General features: G+C 60.2%; 1 protein-coding gene across 1 annotated transcript; it reads left to right on the forward strand.

Moving 5' to 3' along the window:
* The first annotated feature begins 4 nt into the window (after positions 1–4).
* CADM4 (cell adhesion molecule 4) lies at positions 5–11923 on the forward strand. Its single transcript, XM_040976206.1, has 9 exons — positions 5–102; positions 8850–8996; positions 9241–9393; positions 9559–9693; positions 10012–10176; positions 10273–10363; positions 10640–10812; positions 11162–11290; positions 11806–11923. The coding sequence occupies exons 1-9, from the start codon at positions 39–41 to the stop codon at positions 11913–11915; spliced, it is 1167 nt and encodes a 388-aa protein (XP_040832140.1). The 5' UTR covers positions 5–38; the 3' UTR covers positions 11916–11923.
* The last annotated feature ends 3503 nt before the right edge of the window (positions 11924–15426 follow it).

Below are 15426 nucleotides of genomic sequence, written 5' to 3' on the forward strand. Positions count from 1 at the left end.
CGAGCGGCGGCGGCGGCGGCGGCGGTGGCGGCACCACCATGGGCCGGGCCCGGCGCTTCCAGTGGCCGCTGCTGCTGCTGTGGGCGGCCGCGGCGGGGCCAGGTAGGGTCGGGGGCCGGGCTCGGCCGGTCGGGGTTCGGGCTCGGGGGGCGCGCCGCGATGACAGCCGAGCCACGGCGCGGGGCCGCAGAGGCCGAACAATGCGCGCGCGGGGCCGGGCTGGGCCCCCCTCCCCGGGACAAAAGCGCAGCGCGGGGCCGGCAGCTGGGAACCGCGAGCTGGGGGAGGGGGCGCGGGCCCGGGCCGTCGTGCCGCAGCCCCCCCTCCCTCCTCACCCGCAGGCCCGGATCCCGCCGGGGACAAAGGGCTCGAGACCCTCTCCTCCTTCCCTGTGCCCGCAACCAGCCCGCCTTCTCCCGGCCGGACCCACCGTCCTCCCCGGTGTCTGGATCCCTCTGTCGCCTCCCTGTCCCCCTACCCTTGTCCTCTGCGCCCGTCTCCAAGTCCCGTCCCTCCTGTCTGTCCGCCTGCTTCCTTGTCTGCTTCCTTGCCTCTAGCCTCTCTTTGTGACCCACCTCTGTCCTCCGGCCTCTGCCTTTTTCCTGGGTCACTCTGTCCCCTCTCCCTTCTCTCCATTTACCCTTCTCTGTCCCCTGCATTTCTGCCCTCCTCTCCCTCTCATTGTCACCTCTGTCTCTAGCCTGCCCCACCACCCATCTCCCTCTGTCCCAAGTCTCGCTGTGCCCTCTCTCTCTGCCCCTACAACCTTCACCCTGGGATCCTGCATGTCCTCTCTGCCTGTGCCCCTGAGCCAGGCGGGGCGATGTGGCGAGCCCTGGGGAGGGGGAGAGATGTCCCTGTGTGTGCGGTTGAGGAAGGGTGGGGGGGGGCTGGGGAGCCCTGACATGTGGGCACCCACGTGGGCTTAGCAGATGCATCCCCAAACCCTCACCACGGGTTCACACGCCCAGGCCAGGAGTCAGGGAACTGCTCCCCTGCAGGACACGCAGCCCCCGATGGTCACACACTGGGAGAAGCTGGAGACCACCCTGCAAGGTGGGGTGACCCTGAGGCTGGGGACAAGGTCAGGAAATGTCACCCATACCGTGTGTGTGTGTGTGTGTGTGTGTTTGTGTGTGTGTGTGTGTGTGTGTGTGCCATGGGTCGTCCCCTTGCTGAGGGGTCAAGCTGCTGATAGGAGGAGCGGATGACTGGGGAGGTCGCTGGGCAGAATGAGGAATGCAGGGACTCAGTGGGGGTGTGGGAGGGCAGAGGTGGCCAGGTGACCCCAGGCTGGGCAGGAGCACGGGGGTCAGGGAGCTGGATTTCCATTCTGGCCCAGCAGGCCAGAGCAGACACCCCCCTGTTCCGGGTTCAGTTTTCTCTTTGTAAAGTGAGGATGTTGAACTTGGTGACCCCAAAGGGAAGACTGGCTGGGGCTGCACCCAGTGTGTAGCATACCCAGTATGGTGGCTTCTCCCCCACCCTTAGGGTCAGGGCCTCCCGCCCACGGGCAGGGTCAAGATGGAGGGGGTGGCTAAGCTTCGCTCACACTGCCTGCCCCCTGCTCCTCTTTCTACAGCCTTCTGGGGGCCTGGGGGTGAGGGAGACTCAGAACTTTCCGTGTTGCCTCTGTTCTTGGCTTGTAGACCCGCAGTGATGATCTCCTGGGCACCTTAGCTGTGGGTCACATCTTTCCTTTTTCTCCTTAAAACAGGTTCCTAGCTTGCAATAATCCCCGCAAGCAGAGCACCTGAGGGTTTTTTTAGACCTTCTGCGTCACTGGGATTCTAGAATCCTGAAGTCTTTAGCATCCTGACATCTTGCTGCATCTAGGACCTGGATGCTCTTAGCATCCTAGCAGCCCAGCGACTTTCACACCCCCTGAAATCCGGGTCTCTTGGCATCCCCAGATCCTGACATTGTTACCGTGTAATCTTTACAGCTTGGAGCCAGGGACACTCTGAACCTAGCGTAGGGGGACGGCTCACCCCTGGGCTCTTGGGGCACACAGCTCTCTGGCCTGGTCCCTCCTCACCTCCTGACATCTTAATCCTCTCAGCAAACTTTCTCTAAATTGAATGGCGTGGGTGTTGTGAGGAAGCGAGGCTTGCAGCAAGCAGAGGGGCGCAGAGGAGCTGGGCCCGGCCTTGGTTGGCCCTCTCCCGTGGCCCAGGCCTACCCGGCCTCTCCATGGGGCTCTCTGCAGAGCTGAGTGGGTGATGAGAGCTTCTTCACTGGCTACTTCTGAACGGCCTTGATCTCCATGGTTGCAGGGCCAAGCCTGCTCCCGTTTCCTCTGTTGACTTCTCAGTTGGCCGGCCAGCAGGAACAAGGATGGGAGACAGGGGTCCGTGGTACTCAATAATGTTCTCCCTTCCCCAGCCAGGAGCCCTGGGGGTCCCAGCAGAGGGTGTTGGGATCTAAGCTGGCCGAGGGGCTGAGGTGGGCCAGGATAGGAGCCTAGAGTGCCTAGAGAGCCACATGGAGCACAAGCAGAGAGCCACAGGCTAGACCCTGAGCGGAACGGGACAGGCAATAGACAGACACACAGATGCAAAGATGGAAGGACATGGGGAAGACAGGGCGGGGGGATATGGGGGCTGGTCATGATGGTGGGTGGGTTTTTCATTGAGATAAAGTCCCCGCCTCGTTCCATGACTCATTCCCACCCCCATGGAAGTTCTGAGCATTCGTGCTGCAAACATTTGGGGGGCGGGGGGCCCATCCTTAGCCACCCCCAAGACTGGGTCTTAGAAGTATCTGTTGCTGATCCGTATCCACCCAGAGCCGGGGGTGGGGGTCAGGTTCTGCAACGGATTCCAAGACCTCAGCCGTGGCAAGGCTGGGCCGAGGGGTGGGTTAAAGTCGTGTGAGCCTGGCCTGTCCCCGTGTTGGGGGACACAAAGGCAGCTTTCTCCTTCTGGGAAGGGGAGAGCTGGAGACAGACCCGCCAGCAGCCAAGGGCCTGTGGCACCAGGACCCAAGCACCCGCTGTTCACTGCTGGCCAACCGGCCGCACACACACACACCCCAGGCCCTGGCACCAGAACCCAGTGGGGGCAAGGGAGCAGGTCCAGTGCCAGACCCCCACCCCTGGGCAGGGCGTGACTGGAGGGCAGCAGGGATGGGGTACGGGGTAGACCATGGGGGTTCAATGACAGGGCCTAGGAATGAGGCCCCCAGCCTGCATTCAGGGACCGCCTCCTGGGGCGCCCCACCCCCTGGCTGGGCCTGAGATCAGGCATTCCGGGAGTCCCGAATATCCCAGGAATGTGGGGGCCACAGGGACGACTTTGTGTGTGAAGCTGCTGACTCACCCCCACGCCCCCACGACCTGCTGCCTGGGCCCCCCAGCTGGGAGGGTGGCCGAGGGCCTAGTGAGGCTGGACCACGGTTTTGAGGGCCATAGACCTAGGTTAGAAGTTTCCAGTAGGGATGGGGCCGGAGCCTGGACCTCTGGGTGTGAGAGAGGAAGGGCGGGGGCTGGACCCCTGGACCTGAGGGAGAGAGAAGGGGCTGGGACTGGATCCCTGGGCCTGAGAGAGGAGGGGCTGGACCTCTGGGTGCGAGGGAGGAGGCGCTGGGGCTGGACCCCTGAGCCTGCGGGAGGGAGGAGGGGACGAGCCCCTGACTGGGAAGGAGGGAGACTGGGAGTCTTCACTCCCAGGTCCTGAGGAAGGGGTTGGGGTCCTGAGGGAAGAAGGGACTGGGGAGGTTGATGTTGTCCAACTCCAGGTTTCCCAGAGGGGGCTGGGACCCTGCCGCCTAGGTCCAGCGAATACAGGCGCCTTCACAAGGCTGAGCTGGGGAAGAATCGAATCTTTGTGCAAGGATGTTCGGACTCCGCCATTGATGGGGGGCTGCGGGGGGGTTTCGGTCAAGATGCAGGGATGTACCACCTCCCAGGGGAGGAGGGGGGAACAGAGGCAAGATGCCAGGAGCCCCCCTGGGGACCCAGCCCAGAGGGGTGGCTGTGACCTTCCTGCAGCATGACCTTGAGACTCCCTTGGGTATTCGCTGACTCAGGACCCAGGCAGTGCTCCCCCCCAGCCCACTTAATCACTGTGGAAACATCCACCAGCTGTGTGCTCCGGACCCCCAGCCCCCTAGCTCCCGGTTCCTCCGTGGCTCAGTTGGGGGGGGGGGGGACAGGAAGAGAAGGCTGGGAGGGCTCAGCTCAGATTCCTAGGTTTGCAGGAAGAGGAGGATGCTGAGCAGGCAGACTCCTGTAGCCCGCTGGAGGAAGGGGACTGGCGGGGGCAGGGGGACAGGGGTCTGGGGTCCTGAAGCAGGAGTGGCTGGGAGCGGGGAAGGGATTCCTGGGTCTGTGGACTCCTTGAGGAGCCTCACATCACCTGCCCACCCACTCTCTCCCAGACCCTACCCTGTCCCCTTCTCGGGGCACCATCCCCATGACGACTCCCAGCTGTCAACACAGTTTAAAGGGCCAGTGCCCCAGTCCCCAGAGCTCAACCCCTCTCGGACCAGAAAGTCCCGCCCCCACCACCCCCAAACTCCCGAAACAAAAGCTCCCAAGGCATTGATATTCTAGGCACAGGCACTGTTGGTTACTGACTCCTCCGGAGGGGGAGGGAGAGAGACAAAAGGCCCCCCTCACCCCATGTGCACCCTCCGGCAGACAGCAGGAGATACATTTATGGGGGACGGACCCAGATGGTTCCTGGGAGTCCATGACATCTGCCCATGACTTCCCTGGGACACCTTGCCTCCAACGCTCCCGCCAGACCTCATTCTCCACATGTGTGAGATGGGGGATGCGGGCAGGGGCTAGCATCGCGCTGGCCCTGAGATAGGAGGGGGTCGGCGGACTTGGAGACATTTTGCAAAGAGCCAGAACGTGCAGGGTGGTTCCCCATGTCTGTGTGCTTGTGTGCCTGGGATTTGTCCCAATCCAAAGCCTTGCCCGCGGGGCTCCCTGCTTGGCAGGCTCTGGGCTGCCCCTGCTGAGGCTGGCATTGGCATCACCTCCATTTTATGGATGGAGCAGTTGAGGCTCGAGAGGGCGAGGACACTGCCCCCCCAAATCCACAGAGGACAGCAAGGGGTGATCACGGCTGGGTTACCAATCCAGATGTTTATAGTAAGACAGATGCTGGCCCAAAGGCATTGTGGGCCTGCCACGGGATCCTGGCTGCCATGTATGAGGCTTCCAGCAAGTTGCCCAGGCACCAGCCCAGGCCTGGGCCCAAGCCAGGCACCAGGGCTGCTGGAGCAAACTCAGGGGGTGATCCCAGGCCTTTTGGAGAGCCCTTTGTCATAGTGAGGGGGTGCAGACGACCGACCAGGATGTATAGCAGTCAGTGACCCCAAGGAGCTCAGTGACCCCAAGGGGAAATTAAGCCATGGTGAAGAATTAGAAAGTGGTTGGGCTGGGGAGACATGAGACACCTCTGAGGAAGTGTCTCTGTCCATGAAGAAGTTGGGGCACAGGCCTGGGATGCCAGGTGTGGAGCAGGTGGAAGAAATAAGCTTGGGCTGTGTCACTAGGAGCTGTGGTGACCTCCCTCTGTGGGACCATGCTCAGAACCAAGGCTGGGCAGGGGCCAGGCCTCAGCCTGGGTGAGCGGCCCTTGGCTGCTCCGTGTCATCAACAGCTCTTGGCAGGGTCAGCAGTTAAGAGAAGTGGCTTGATTCAATTTGCCTTTTTTTTTTTTTTAAATAAAACAACCACAACATGTGGAGGAGGCCTCATAGGAGGCAGGCATGGAGCAGGGAGACCCATGAGGACTCTGAAGGGTGTCCGGGGACAGATGGGATGAGGCAGGCGGCCACAGGGGAGTGGACATGGGGTATAGTGAGCAGCACCTGCTGATGGAATGGATGATAGATGGAGCGGAAGGAGAGAGAAAACTTGGACGATGTCTCAAGTTTTGACGTGGTCAGCAGGTAGTTGTGACTTTTTTTTTTTTTTTTTACTTGAAACGCAGAGACACATGGAGAGATCTTTTCTTCATTGCTTTGTCCCTCAAATGCCCACAGCAGCTGGGGCCAAGGCCAATCTGGGTCGCCCATGGAAGCATCACCCAGCCTCTCGGGGTGCACCTTAGCAGGAAGCTGGGATCCGGAGCAGATCCGAGCATCCCGAGAGGGTGTCTTAACAGGCATGCCAGACCTCCACCGCTGACGTGTGTGGAGCCTGAGAAAACGTAGGAGAGAGCGTGTTTGAGGCAGGGGTTGGCTCCGTGGTGGATGGTATTCCAAGATGTGCAAGAGCCACCTCAGATAGTTCATGGAAGGTGCACATTATGGGGGAAAAAAAAGCTGTGAGTATAAATTTCAATTGTTTGTGCCAGAATAAACACATTTTATCTAGATATCTTGTTTTTAGCTGAAAAGGCAGATTTGGGCCTGGTGCGATAGCGTAGTAGCTAAACGTCCTTGCCTTGCATGCAACAGCATCCCATATGGGTGCCAATTCTAATCCCGGCGGCCCCGATTCCCATTCAGCTCCCTGCTTGTGGCCTGGGAAAGCAGTAGAGGACGGCCCAAAGACTTGGGACCCTGCACCTGCGTGGGAGACCTGGAAGAGCTCCTGGCTCCTGGCTTCAGATTGGCTCAGCTTTGGCCATTGCGGCCGCTGAAAGGGAAGTGGAACAGAGCTGGGGCACTAACTGGCACCCATATGGGACCCTGGTGCATGTAAGGCAAGGATTTAGGCACTGGGCCATCATGCCATGCGTGTCTCTAGTGTTTTTGAAGTGCACTTGCATATTTGTGTATATCACTTCTCGGCCTTTTGGCTAAAATCAAGTGTAGCAGACTTAAGGGCACGGCAGGGCGAGAGAGCTAGGGCTCCTGTAAGCAGCCACCGTCTGCATTAGCGACCCAAGCACCTTCCAGCTCTTTCTCTCATCGTGTCCTCCTGATCCAAGGTGGCTGCTGGAGCCTCACACATCACATTGTCGTTCCAGGTTGTGTTAAGTTCACCTGGTAGAAGAGCGAGCCATCTCCTTTCTTTGGGAAATTCTGCCCGCCCCCTCCGCGTGACGTCATGGCAGTTTTGCTTTTGCTCCACTAGACAAAGCTGTAAAGATTGGGATAGGAGGTTGGCAGTTCCCCTAGAATTAATGGGGTCCCCCCGCTTAGCCTCTGTGGTTGGAAACCGTCCTCTGAGCAGACAAGCGGCCCATCTGAGGCACTACCGCCCCGGCAGTGGGAAAGGCTTCCCGGATGGAGGCTTTCATCTGACTCATCTCTGGAAATAAGGCCAGGAAATAAGGGAATGAGTGAAATTCTTAGAACGTGGGAACCACAGGTTATACAGGCGACGCCCTTGTCCCCCGGTGCTCGAGCACAGCACGTGCCTCACGGGGACCCTGAGCAAGCGCAACGTGGCTTAAGTCAGCGCCTGCGACATGGGCATCCTATATGGCCATGCCAGTTCCAACTCCATGCCGCTCTGCTTCCGGTCCAGCTCCCTGCTGAGGTGCCTGGGAAAGTGGCGGAGCACGGGCCAAGTGCTTGGGTTGCTACAGCCATGTGGGAGACCGGGTGGAGTCTCTGACCCCCGGTCTCAGTGCGCCCCACACCTGGTTTTTTGTTTTGTTTCTGTTTTTGAAGATTTATTTTTATTGGAAAGTCAGAGGAGGAGAGACGGAAAGATTTTCTGTCCGTTGATTCACTCCCCAAGTGGCCACAACGGCTGGAGCCTCTTCCAGGTCTCCCCGACACGGGTGCAGGGTCCCAAGGTTTTGGACCGTCCTCCACTGCTTTCCCAATCCACAAGCAGGTTGCTGGATGGGAAGTGGAGCAGAGCTGGGACGTGAACTGGTGTCCATATGGGATCCCGTCATGTGCAAATCAAGAACTTAAGCTTCTAGGCTACCGTGCTGGGCCCTCCAGACCTGGTTGTTATAGGCATTTGGGGGAGTGAATCAGAAGATAAAAAATGTGTGTGTGTGTCTGTCTGTCTGAAGGTCGGCCTTCATGGAAATGGTGGAATGAGAAGATAATTTTGTTGCAAAAACAACCTGAGCCCATGCTCCGTTGTCTGATGCTGCAGGCTTCCTGGAAGCCTGTATAGATAGCTGGTGATCAGGGATGCCGCTGGTCACGGCCGCGGCCACGCTGCCTCTCGGCTTGGCTCCCAGGGATTAAGCTGCGTGGATTCACTGCTCTGACCCGCAGCCCTGAAGCCTCTGCCGCTGCACAGGGCAGTCATGTGTTCCCATATCCTAGTCCTACACAGCCAGATGGTGGCAGCGAGACAGTCAGGGACCTCCCACCCCCACCCTTTCCCGTCTTTGATGCTGCCCTCCCCTCAGCTCCCGGAAGTCCTCTCCATCCTGCCAGGCAGCATGAAGGACTGAAGTTGGGGCTGGTGAGGGGCCAGGCTGTGCAACCCTTGTCCCTCTCGGTCACCTGGCACTGAAGAACTGCTGAAAAGTGTAGCCTGGCTGGGCACTGCATCAGTTAATTTTAGAGGTGAGGGGGGACGGTGGAATGGATTGTCCCCCTTGCCTGCCATAATCCAGTGCCTTAAAACAAGAACCACTGATTTTGCTCGTGACTTGGGGGATCCTGGTGGACAGCTGGGCTCACTTGTGCCCAGTGTAACATGGGTGACCTCGCTCATGCTCACTGCCCTTCTGCCCACGTTAAGGTCCAGGTTGGAGACTTCTCCCTGGACACTCCTGAGCTCCCGTGTGCCCGTGCTGCACACACACACACACCCCTGCCTCGTTACAGCTCCAGTCCTCAGCTGCTCTGGCCCCCAGGCCTCGCAGCATGGGCTGTGCTGAAGGAGAAGGCAGGAGACCAGGAGGCAGAGAGGATGGACGTGAGCGTAGCTCTCCGTGACCCTCCTGTGCTGTCTGCCCGTGCAGGGACAGGGCAGGAAGTGCAGACCGAGAACGTGACCGTGGCCGAGGGGGGTGTGGCCGAGATCACCTGCCGCCTGCACCAGTATGACGGGTCCATCGTGGTCATCCAGAACCCTGTCCGGCAGACACTGTTCTTCAACGGCACCCGGGGTGAGTGCTGGAGGCAGGGGGCTTGGGGCCTGGACCCCTGGGTGTGAGGGAGGAGGGGCTGGGCCTGGACCCCTGGGTCTACAGGCAATAGGTGCCAGAACATTCTGGTATCCCCGGGATTCTTTTGTGGCCCACTTCCACCCTGAGGTGTGGCTGGAGGAAAGAAGCAGAGGCTGGCCTCTCAGCTCGGAGAGGAAAGGTGGGGGCTCTAGACCCCCAAGCCCCTGCCTTCCTCCTACGCCAGCCCTGAAGGACGAGCGCTTCCAGCTGGAGGAGTTCTCCCCGAGAAGGGTGCGGATCCGGCTGTCAGATGCCCGCCTGGAGGACGAGGGGGGCTACTTCTGCCAGCTGTACACGGAGGACACCCACCACCAGATCGCCACGCTCACCGTGCTAGGTACCAGCCTCCCCTCCGCCCATCTGCGTCCTCTCTCTCCAGCAAATAATACAGCATCCCTCTTTCCCCATCTCCCACCTTGTCCCTGCGTTGCTCTGGAGCCCTGCAGCCTTGGGTGCTTGGAGCCTAAGGGTGCCTTTCTTACCCCTTCTCCCTCTGCCACAGTGGCGCCCGAGAACCCAGTGGTGGAGGTGCGCGAGCAGGCGGTGGAGGGCGGCGAGGTGGAGCTCAGCTGCCTGGTGCCACGTTCGCGCCCCGCAGCCGTTCTGCGTTGGTACCGCGATCGCAAGGAGCTCAAAGGTGCGGGAGGCGGGGCCCGAGCTGGGTGGGGCTTGGCGCGGATGGGCGGGGCTAGTCTATCAGTGCTCAAAGGTGTGAGGGGGTGTGGCGACGCCGGAGGTGGGCGGGGCTTGGTGAAGAGACCAACCCCTCGGTGCGCGGAGGCGTGAGGGGGCGTGGCGATGGCGGAGGGAGGCGGGGCTTGTCCATCCGCAGGCAGAGGTGTGAGGGGGCGTGGCGATGGGTGGGCGGGGCTTGGTTATCTGGGCAGAGACGTGAGGGGACGTGGCTGGAGTGGGTAGCCTGCAGTCCCGTCCTGACCCTGTCCTCGCTGGGCAGGAGTGAGCAGCGGCCAGGAGAACGGCAAGGTGTGGAGTGTGGCAAGCACGGTACGCTTTCGCGTGGACCGCAAGGACGACGGCGGCATCGTCATCTGCGAGGCGCAGAACCAGGCGCTGCCCGCGGGCCACAGCAAGCAGACGCAGTACGTGCTGGACGTGCAGTGTAAGTGCCCGGCTGACCGGGGTGCAGGGCCGGGAGTGGGAGCTTGGCCCGCGTGAAGGCCTGGAGACAGCCCGCCCTTGGCTCTTCCGCCCGCAGACTCCCCCACAGCCCGGATCCATGCCTCCCAGGCCGTGGTGAGGGAGGGAGACACGCTGGTGCTGACCTGCGCGGTCACAGGGAACCCCAGGTGAGCTGAGGGCCTGGACGCCTGTGTCCCAGGAGGGAAGGGAGATGTGGGGGGGTGGCTGGAGGACTGCCAGGGTGGGAGGGCCCTGGAGGGTTTGGAGCCCTGGCAGCTGGGCAGATGGCTGGGAAGGAAAGGGTCGGCCAGTCGGGGGGGCCTCCTGCTTGGAGGTCCTGCAGGGTCAGCTGCACCTCCTCTGGTCACACCTGGGTGCCGGGGCCTTGGCGTCCTGGCTGTCACACGTCTCCTTTCACCTCTCTGCCTCGGCCCCCTGCCCAGGCCCAACCAGATCCGCTGGAACCGCGGCAATGAGTCGTTGCCGGAGAGGGCGGAGGCGGTGGGCGAGACGCTCACCTTGCCGGGCCTCGTGTCGGCGGACAACGGCACCTACACCTGCGAGGCGTCCAACAAGCACGGTCACGCGAGGGCGCTCTACGTGCTCGTGGTCTACGGTGAGGGCAGGGCACAGGTGCTGGGGGCTTGGGCAGGGCAGGGCAGGTAACTCAAGGGCAGACAGCCGGCTGGGCACCTGCTGACTTCACATCTGACCCCGCTAGCCTCTCATCTTAGTCTTCCCACCAGCAGGGGTGTTGGGAGGAGACCCCAGCTAAATGTGCAAAGGGGTGGCTGTGCTCCCCTCCCCGGCAGCTAACGAGTGTCATGCAGTGCGCAAGGGGCAAGTGGGCTGTGCCGTGACACCCCCAGAAGTCAATCCATGGGGCAGAATGGCCTCCGAGTTCCCAGCAGTTGGCTGGGGCTGAACTTGGGGTAACCTGGCCCTGCAATCGCGTCCCTCCGCAGACCCCGGTGCGGTGGTCGAGGCTCAGACGTCGGTTCCGTATGCCATCGTGGGGGGCATCCTCGCCCTCCTTGTGTTCCTTATCATATGTGTGCTAGTGGGCATGGTCTGGTGCTCTGTACGACAGAAAGGTGAGTGTGGTCAGGGGTGGGCTGTGGCCTGGGGACCCCGGGGCCCACAGCCCAAAGCAGGAGGGTGGGGGAGCCAGGCAGTCAGGTCCTGGGGCAGTGGGGCGGGCTGAGGAGGGATTGGATTCCAGCTACCTGTTAAAGCACCCCGGGCGGCTGCACGTGTTGGCTCCCTAGTTCTCCTGGCTTCTGCCTTCCGCCTGGCCCAGTCCCCACCATGGCAGGCTCTCTGCCATTCAAACAATGAGTTTATGTCTTAAATAAATCCAGCGGGACCTGAGGCTGATTCCAAAGAAGGCAGGATTCTAAAAGCGACGAGAAGCTGAATTAAGGGTGCAGATGGAAATAAGCAGACAGTCTGCTGACGGGGACAGGGGGAGCGGGGAGGTGGCTTTCATCCCTTTTACCGTACCTTTTATCCCCTGATTGTCCCCTTCCTGACCCCTGACCGCTCCCTGTGTGTCCCCTCTCACCCTACTCCTGGGTCTGTCCCGGGGACTGCCTTGTCATCCGCTCAGGCTCCTATCTGACCCATGAGGCCAGTGGCTTGGACGAGCAGGGAGAAGCCAGAGAAGCTTTCCTCAATGGCAGCGACGGACACAAGAGGAAAGAAGAATTCTTCATCTGACCCCACCCTCACCCCGGGCCTGGGCCTGGGCTGGGGTTCCCCCCTCTGCCCCCCGCCCCACTGCCAGCTGCAAGGAGCCAGCAGAGACATTTACCAGAGCCGGGGCTGGTGGGCTTCTCCCCCCACCACTAACATGTCGGATGCTTGGACAGGGATGGGGCGGGGGACTGGATGCCTGGATCCCCGCGGGGGCCAGGAGCGAGGACTCAGATGTTCGGTGCCCCAGAGGCCAAGGACCTAAGGTCCAGACAACCCCCCCAACACACACAAACACACACCCCTGAGTCCAGGGAGGGCAGTAGGGATTGGGTAGGGGGCTGAGGATTGGGGGCAGGCCAGGGCCCCGGGGCAACCGAGCCAGGTCTTGTGGGAGGGGGTCAGATTCTGGGGAAAGTGGGTGGGCAGGGAAGGGGAACGCAGGTTTCTTTGGGGGTCTCAGACCCCACGCCAGCCATTGTGAGAGTTCGTAGAGCTCTGGGCACCTCTTTGCAAAGCCATGTTTGCACGGTCGGGGAAGGGTGGGGGGCGGGCGTGAAGCAGGGATTCCGTGTCTACGTGTGATAGCTGATGGGGCAGTGGGGGAGATGCCCCCCTCCCCAGGTCTCTGGGCCCCCCTTCCCTCTGCCCTCATGTCTATCCCACTCCCATGTGTGTCTGTCCACCCACTCCTGGGGGGCCTTCCCCATCTCTCCTCCAGGCCCCCCGGGGAGGGGGAAACGAGTTTGGGGGGGAGGGGAATATGTGGTCTCTATGGTTTTATATATAATATATTAAAAAATCAAAAATCTGTATGAAAATATCAGATTGCACCCCCTCCCCTATTCCTGGCTATGGCCCCCTTTTTCTTGTAAAAAAAAATAATAAATAAAAACCACAACATTTTGTACAGGGCAGGGAGGGGAACGGGGAGGGGGTTTGGCAATCCCACTAACCACCATTAAACTGAGGAGAGAACAAGCATTGGGTGGCCGTCTGTCTGTCCCTTGGCTTAAAGCTGCATCGCTGGGAGGGATGGGAGGGGGAGGGGTGCTGGGGACAAGGGGGATGGTTTCTGATGCACTGGCCTCACCAGGGCACGTCACCCACCCAAGGAACCTGGCTTGTCCCCTGACACTTCTTTCACCAGTCACCAAACCTCCCATCCGAGTAATAACCAGGCCTGACCCTGCTTAGCTGCTTCATTTTTTAAGATTTAATTGTGGTGATGTTTAAATAGTTGACAAGGATGCATGCCCACGTGGACCACTGATTAGGGTGGGAAGGGTTGAGGATTAGGGGAAAGTGGGTGACACCCTTGTTTCCAATTTCCCTTTTCTTCCTCCTGTGTCTGGGGCAAGGGAGTGGGAGGTAAGGAGAGAAGCCACACCCAGCTTCCCAACCTCCTCAGTACCCCAAGATGGGGAACAACGGCCACCTGATAGCACCCCAGCATCCCAGCAGTGGAGCATGCTGGGGGGGAGGGAGGTTCTGCCCAAGTGGTTTCCACACTTCCAAAATGCTATTGATCTTGCTGATCCAAGAATGAGGAAATCCTTCCAAGGTCCATTGGCTGACACAGTCCATCTCAGAGTCTCCATTCACCCAGATATTTGCTGTCAACACTTGGCTGGGAGAGTTGCTCAGTTTGTTCAGCCCTCCATCCTCTGCTATGGCACTAGATGTCCTCTGCAGGCTCCAGTGGACTGCCATCTCCCCATGTGCATCTGGACGTGCCGTCCACTGCTCTGTCTCCAGTAAATGGGGATGCTGGGCCAGAGCACCCACTGGTTTCTGTAAGAGATGGGGCTGCAGACAGAACTGACCTAGCAGCTGCAACCACCAGTGTGTGTGTGTAGGGTGCTGTGGGTGACAGACTTAAGCTGACCCCACACCATCTAGCACACACAAGTCAGGTCTTGGGCCACCTCAGGTGAGGTTTCTTTGGGTGGGCCCCTCACTGAACTGCTGGATTCAGGACTCCAACCATGAGGAAAACTGCAGGATCTCTGGCCTGACCATGGAGTGCATGTGTCAGAACTGGGCCTTCCCACTTGCTGGAGACAGAGCAGTGGACGGCACGTCCAGATGCACATGGGGAGATGGCAGTCCACTGGAGCCTGCAGAGGACATCTAGTGCCATAGCAGAGGATGGAGGGCTGAACAAACTGAGCAACTCTCCCAGCCAAGTGTTGACAGCAAATATCTGGGTGAATGGAGACTCTGAGATGGACTGTGTCAGCCAATGGACCTTGGAAGGATTTCCTCATTCTTGGATCAGCAAGCTCAACAGCATTTTGGAAGTGTGGAAACCACTTGAGCAGAACCTCCCTCCCCCCCAGCATGCTCCACTGCTGGGATGCTGGGGTGCTATCAGGTGGCCGTTGTTCCCCATCTTGGGGTACTGAGGAGGCTGGGAAGCTGGGTGTGGCTTCTCCCCTTACCTCCCACCCCCTTGCCCCAGACACAGAAGGAAGAAAAGGGAAATTGGAAACAAGGGTCTCATCCACTTTCCCCTAGTCCTCAACCCTTCCCACCCTAATCAACTAGGTAACCATCATTAAGTATAATTTGCAAAAGAAGAAAGTGGGTGGGTGGGGAGATGAATGGGTCAAGTCACAGACCTTGGAATATCAAAAGAAAAAAGTAAGGAGACCTGCTTAGGGCGTGGTAGGTCAAAATGGGGACAATTTTTCCTCCCTCCAGGTACTTTTCACACTGGGTGATGGAGAGGTTTGTGTGTTTGTGTGTGTGTGTGTGTGTGTGTGGTATTTGCTTTGTTTTGCTTTTGCCCTTGCAATTTCCTATAAAGCCTCCCATATTCCTTGGCTAAAAACAACATTAAGCATTAAAATCACCACCTATGGAAAGCCCTTGCAGAACCTGAGGGTGGTTGGGGCATGTCGCAGCTTCTTGGCGGGTTCTCTGCTCCACGCAAGCTGCTTCTGACCCTTCCGACCAGAGGCTGCTGACATAGACCCTAAGGGACTGTGCCTGGGACACTGACCACCGGGAGGGGAATCTGACAGCTGCAGACAAGCATCCCTCCCGGCCCAGGGTCATGGCTTTAGGATGCAAAGTGACCCCAGACCAAGGCCAGCAGTGGACAATCCCGCGCGCTAGTCTGCAGTCCCTGTGCGCCTGCGCCTCTTCACATCGCCCCCTCCCCACCCCAGGCTCTATGCTAATCCCTGCGCTCGGGAGGCCTGCCTCTCCGGGGAACGTGGAGATGCACAAATGGCCTGCCATTGTCCCCTGAGAGGTCGAAGCAGATGGGCGGGCCAGGGGGTCGGGCGCCCCGCGCCCTCCGCCCGGCTCACGCGCGCGCGCGCGCCCCGCAGGCCGCCGATGGACTATACCAAGTCCTGCAGGGCCTCGAGGGGCCGCGCACGCACGCACCCCCGCACGCGGCCCGGTGGACCGCCCGGCGCGCACAGCCCCCTCTCTCAGCCCCCCGCGCGCCGGGAGTGGTCGGGCTCGCCGCGCACGCGCTCTGCGCTCCGTCCCTGCCCTCCCGCCGGCGCAGGCGCGGGGC

The sequence above is a fragment of the Ochotona curzoniae genome, unplaced genomic scaffold, assembly GCF_017591425.1.
Source record: "Ochotona curzoniae isolate NIBS_2020 unplaced genomic scaffold, NIBS_Ocur_1.0 contig_2699, whole genome shotgun sequence".
In the NCBI taxonomy this organism is placed as follows: Eukaryota; Metazoa; Chordata; class Mammalia; order Lagomorpha; family Ochotonidae; genus Ochotona; species Ochotona curzoniae.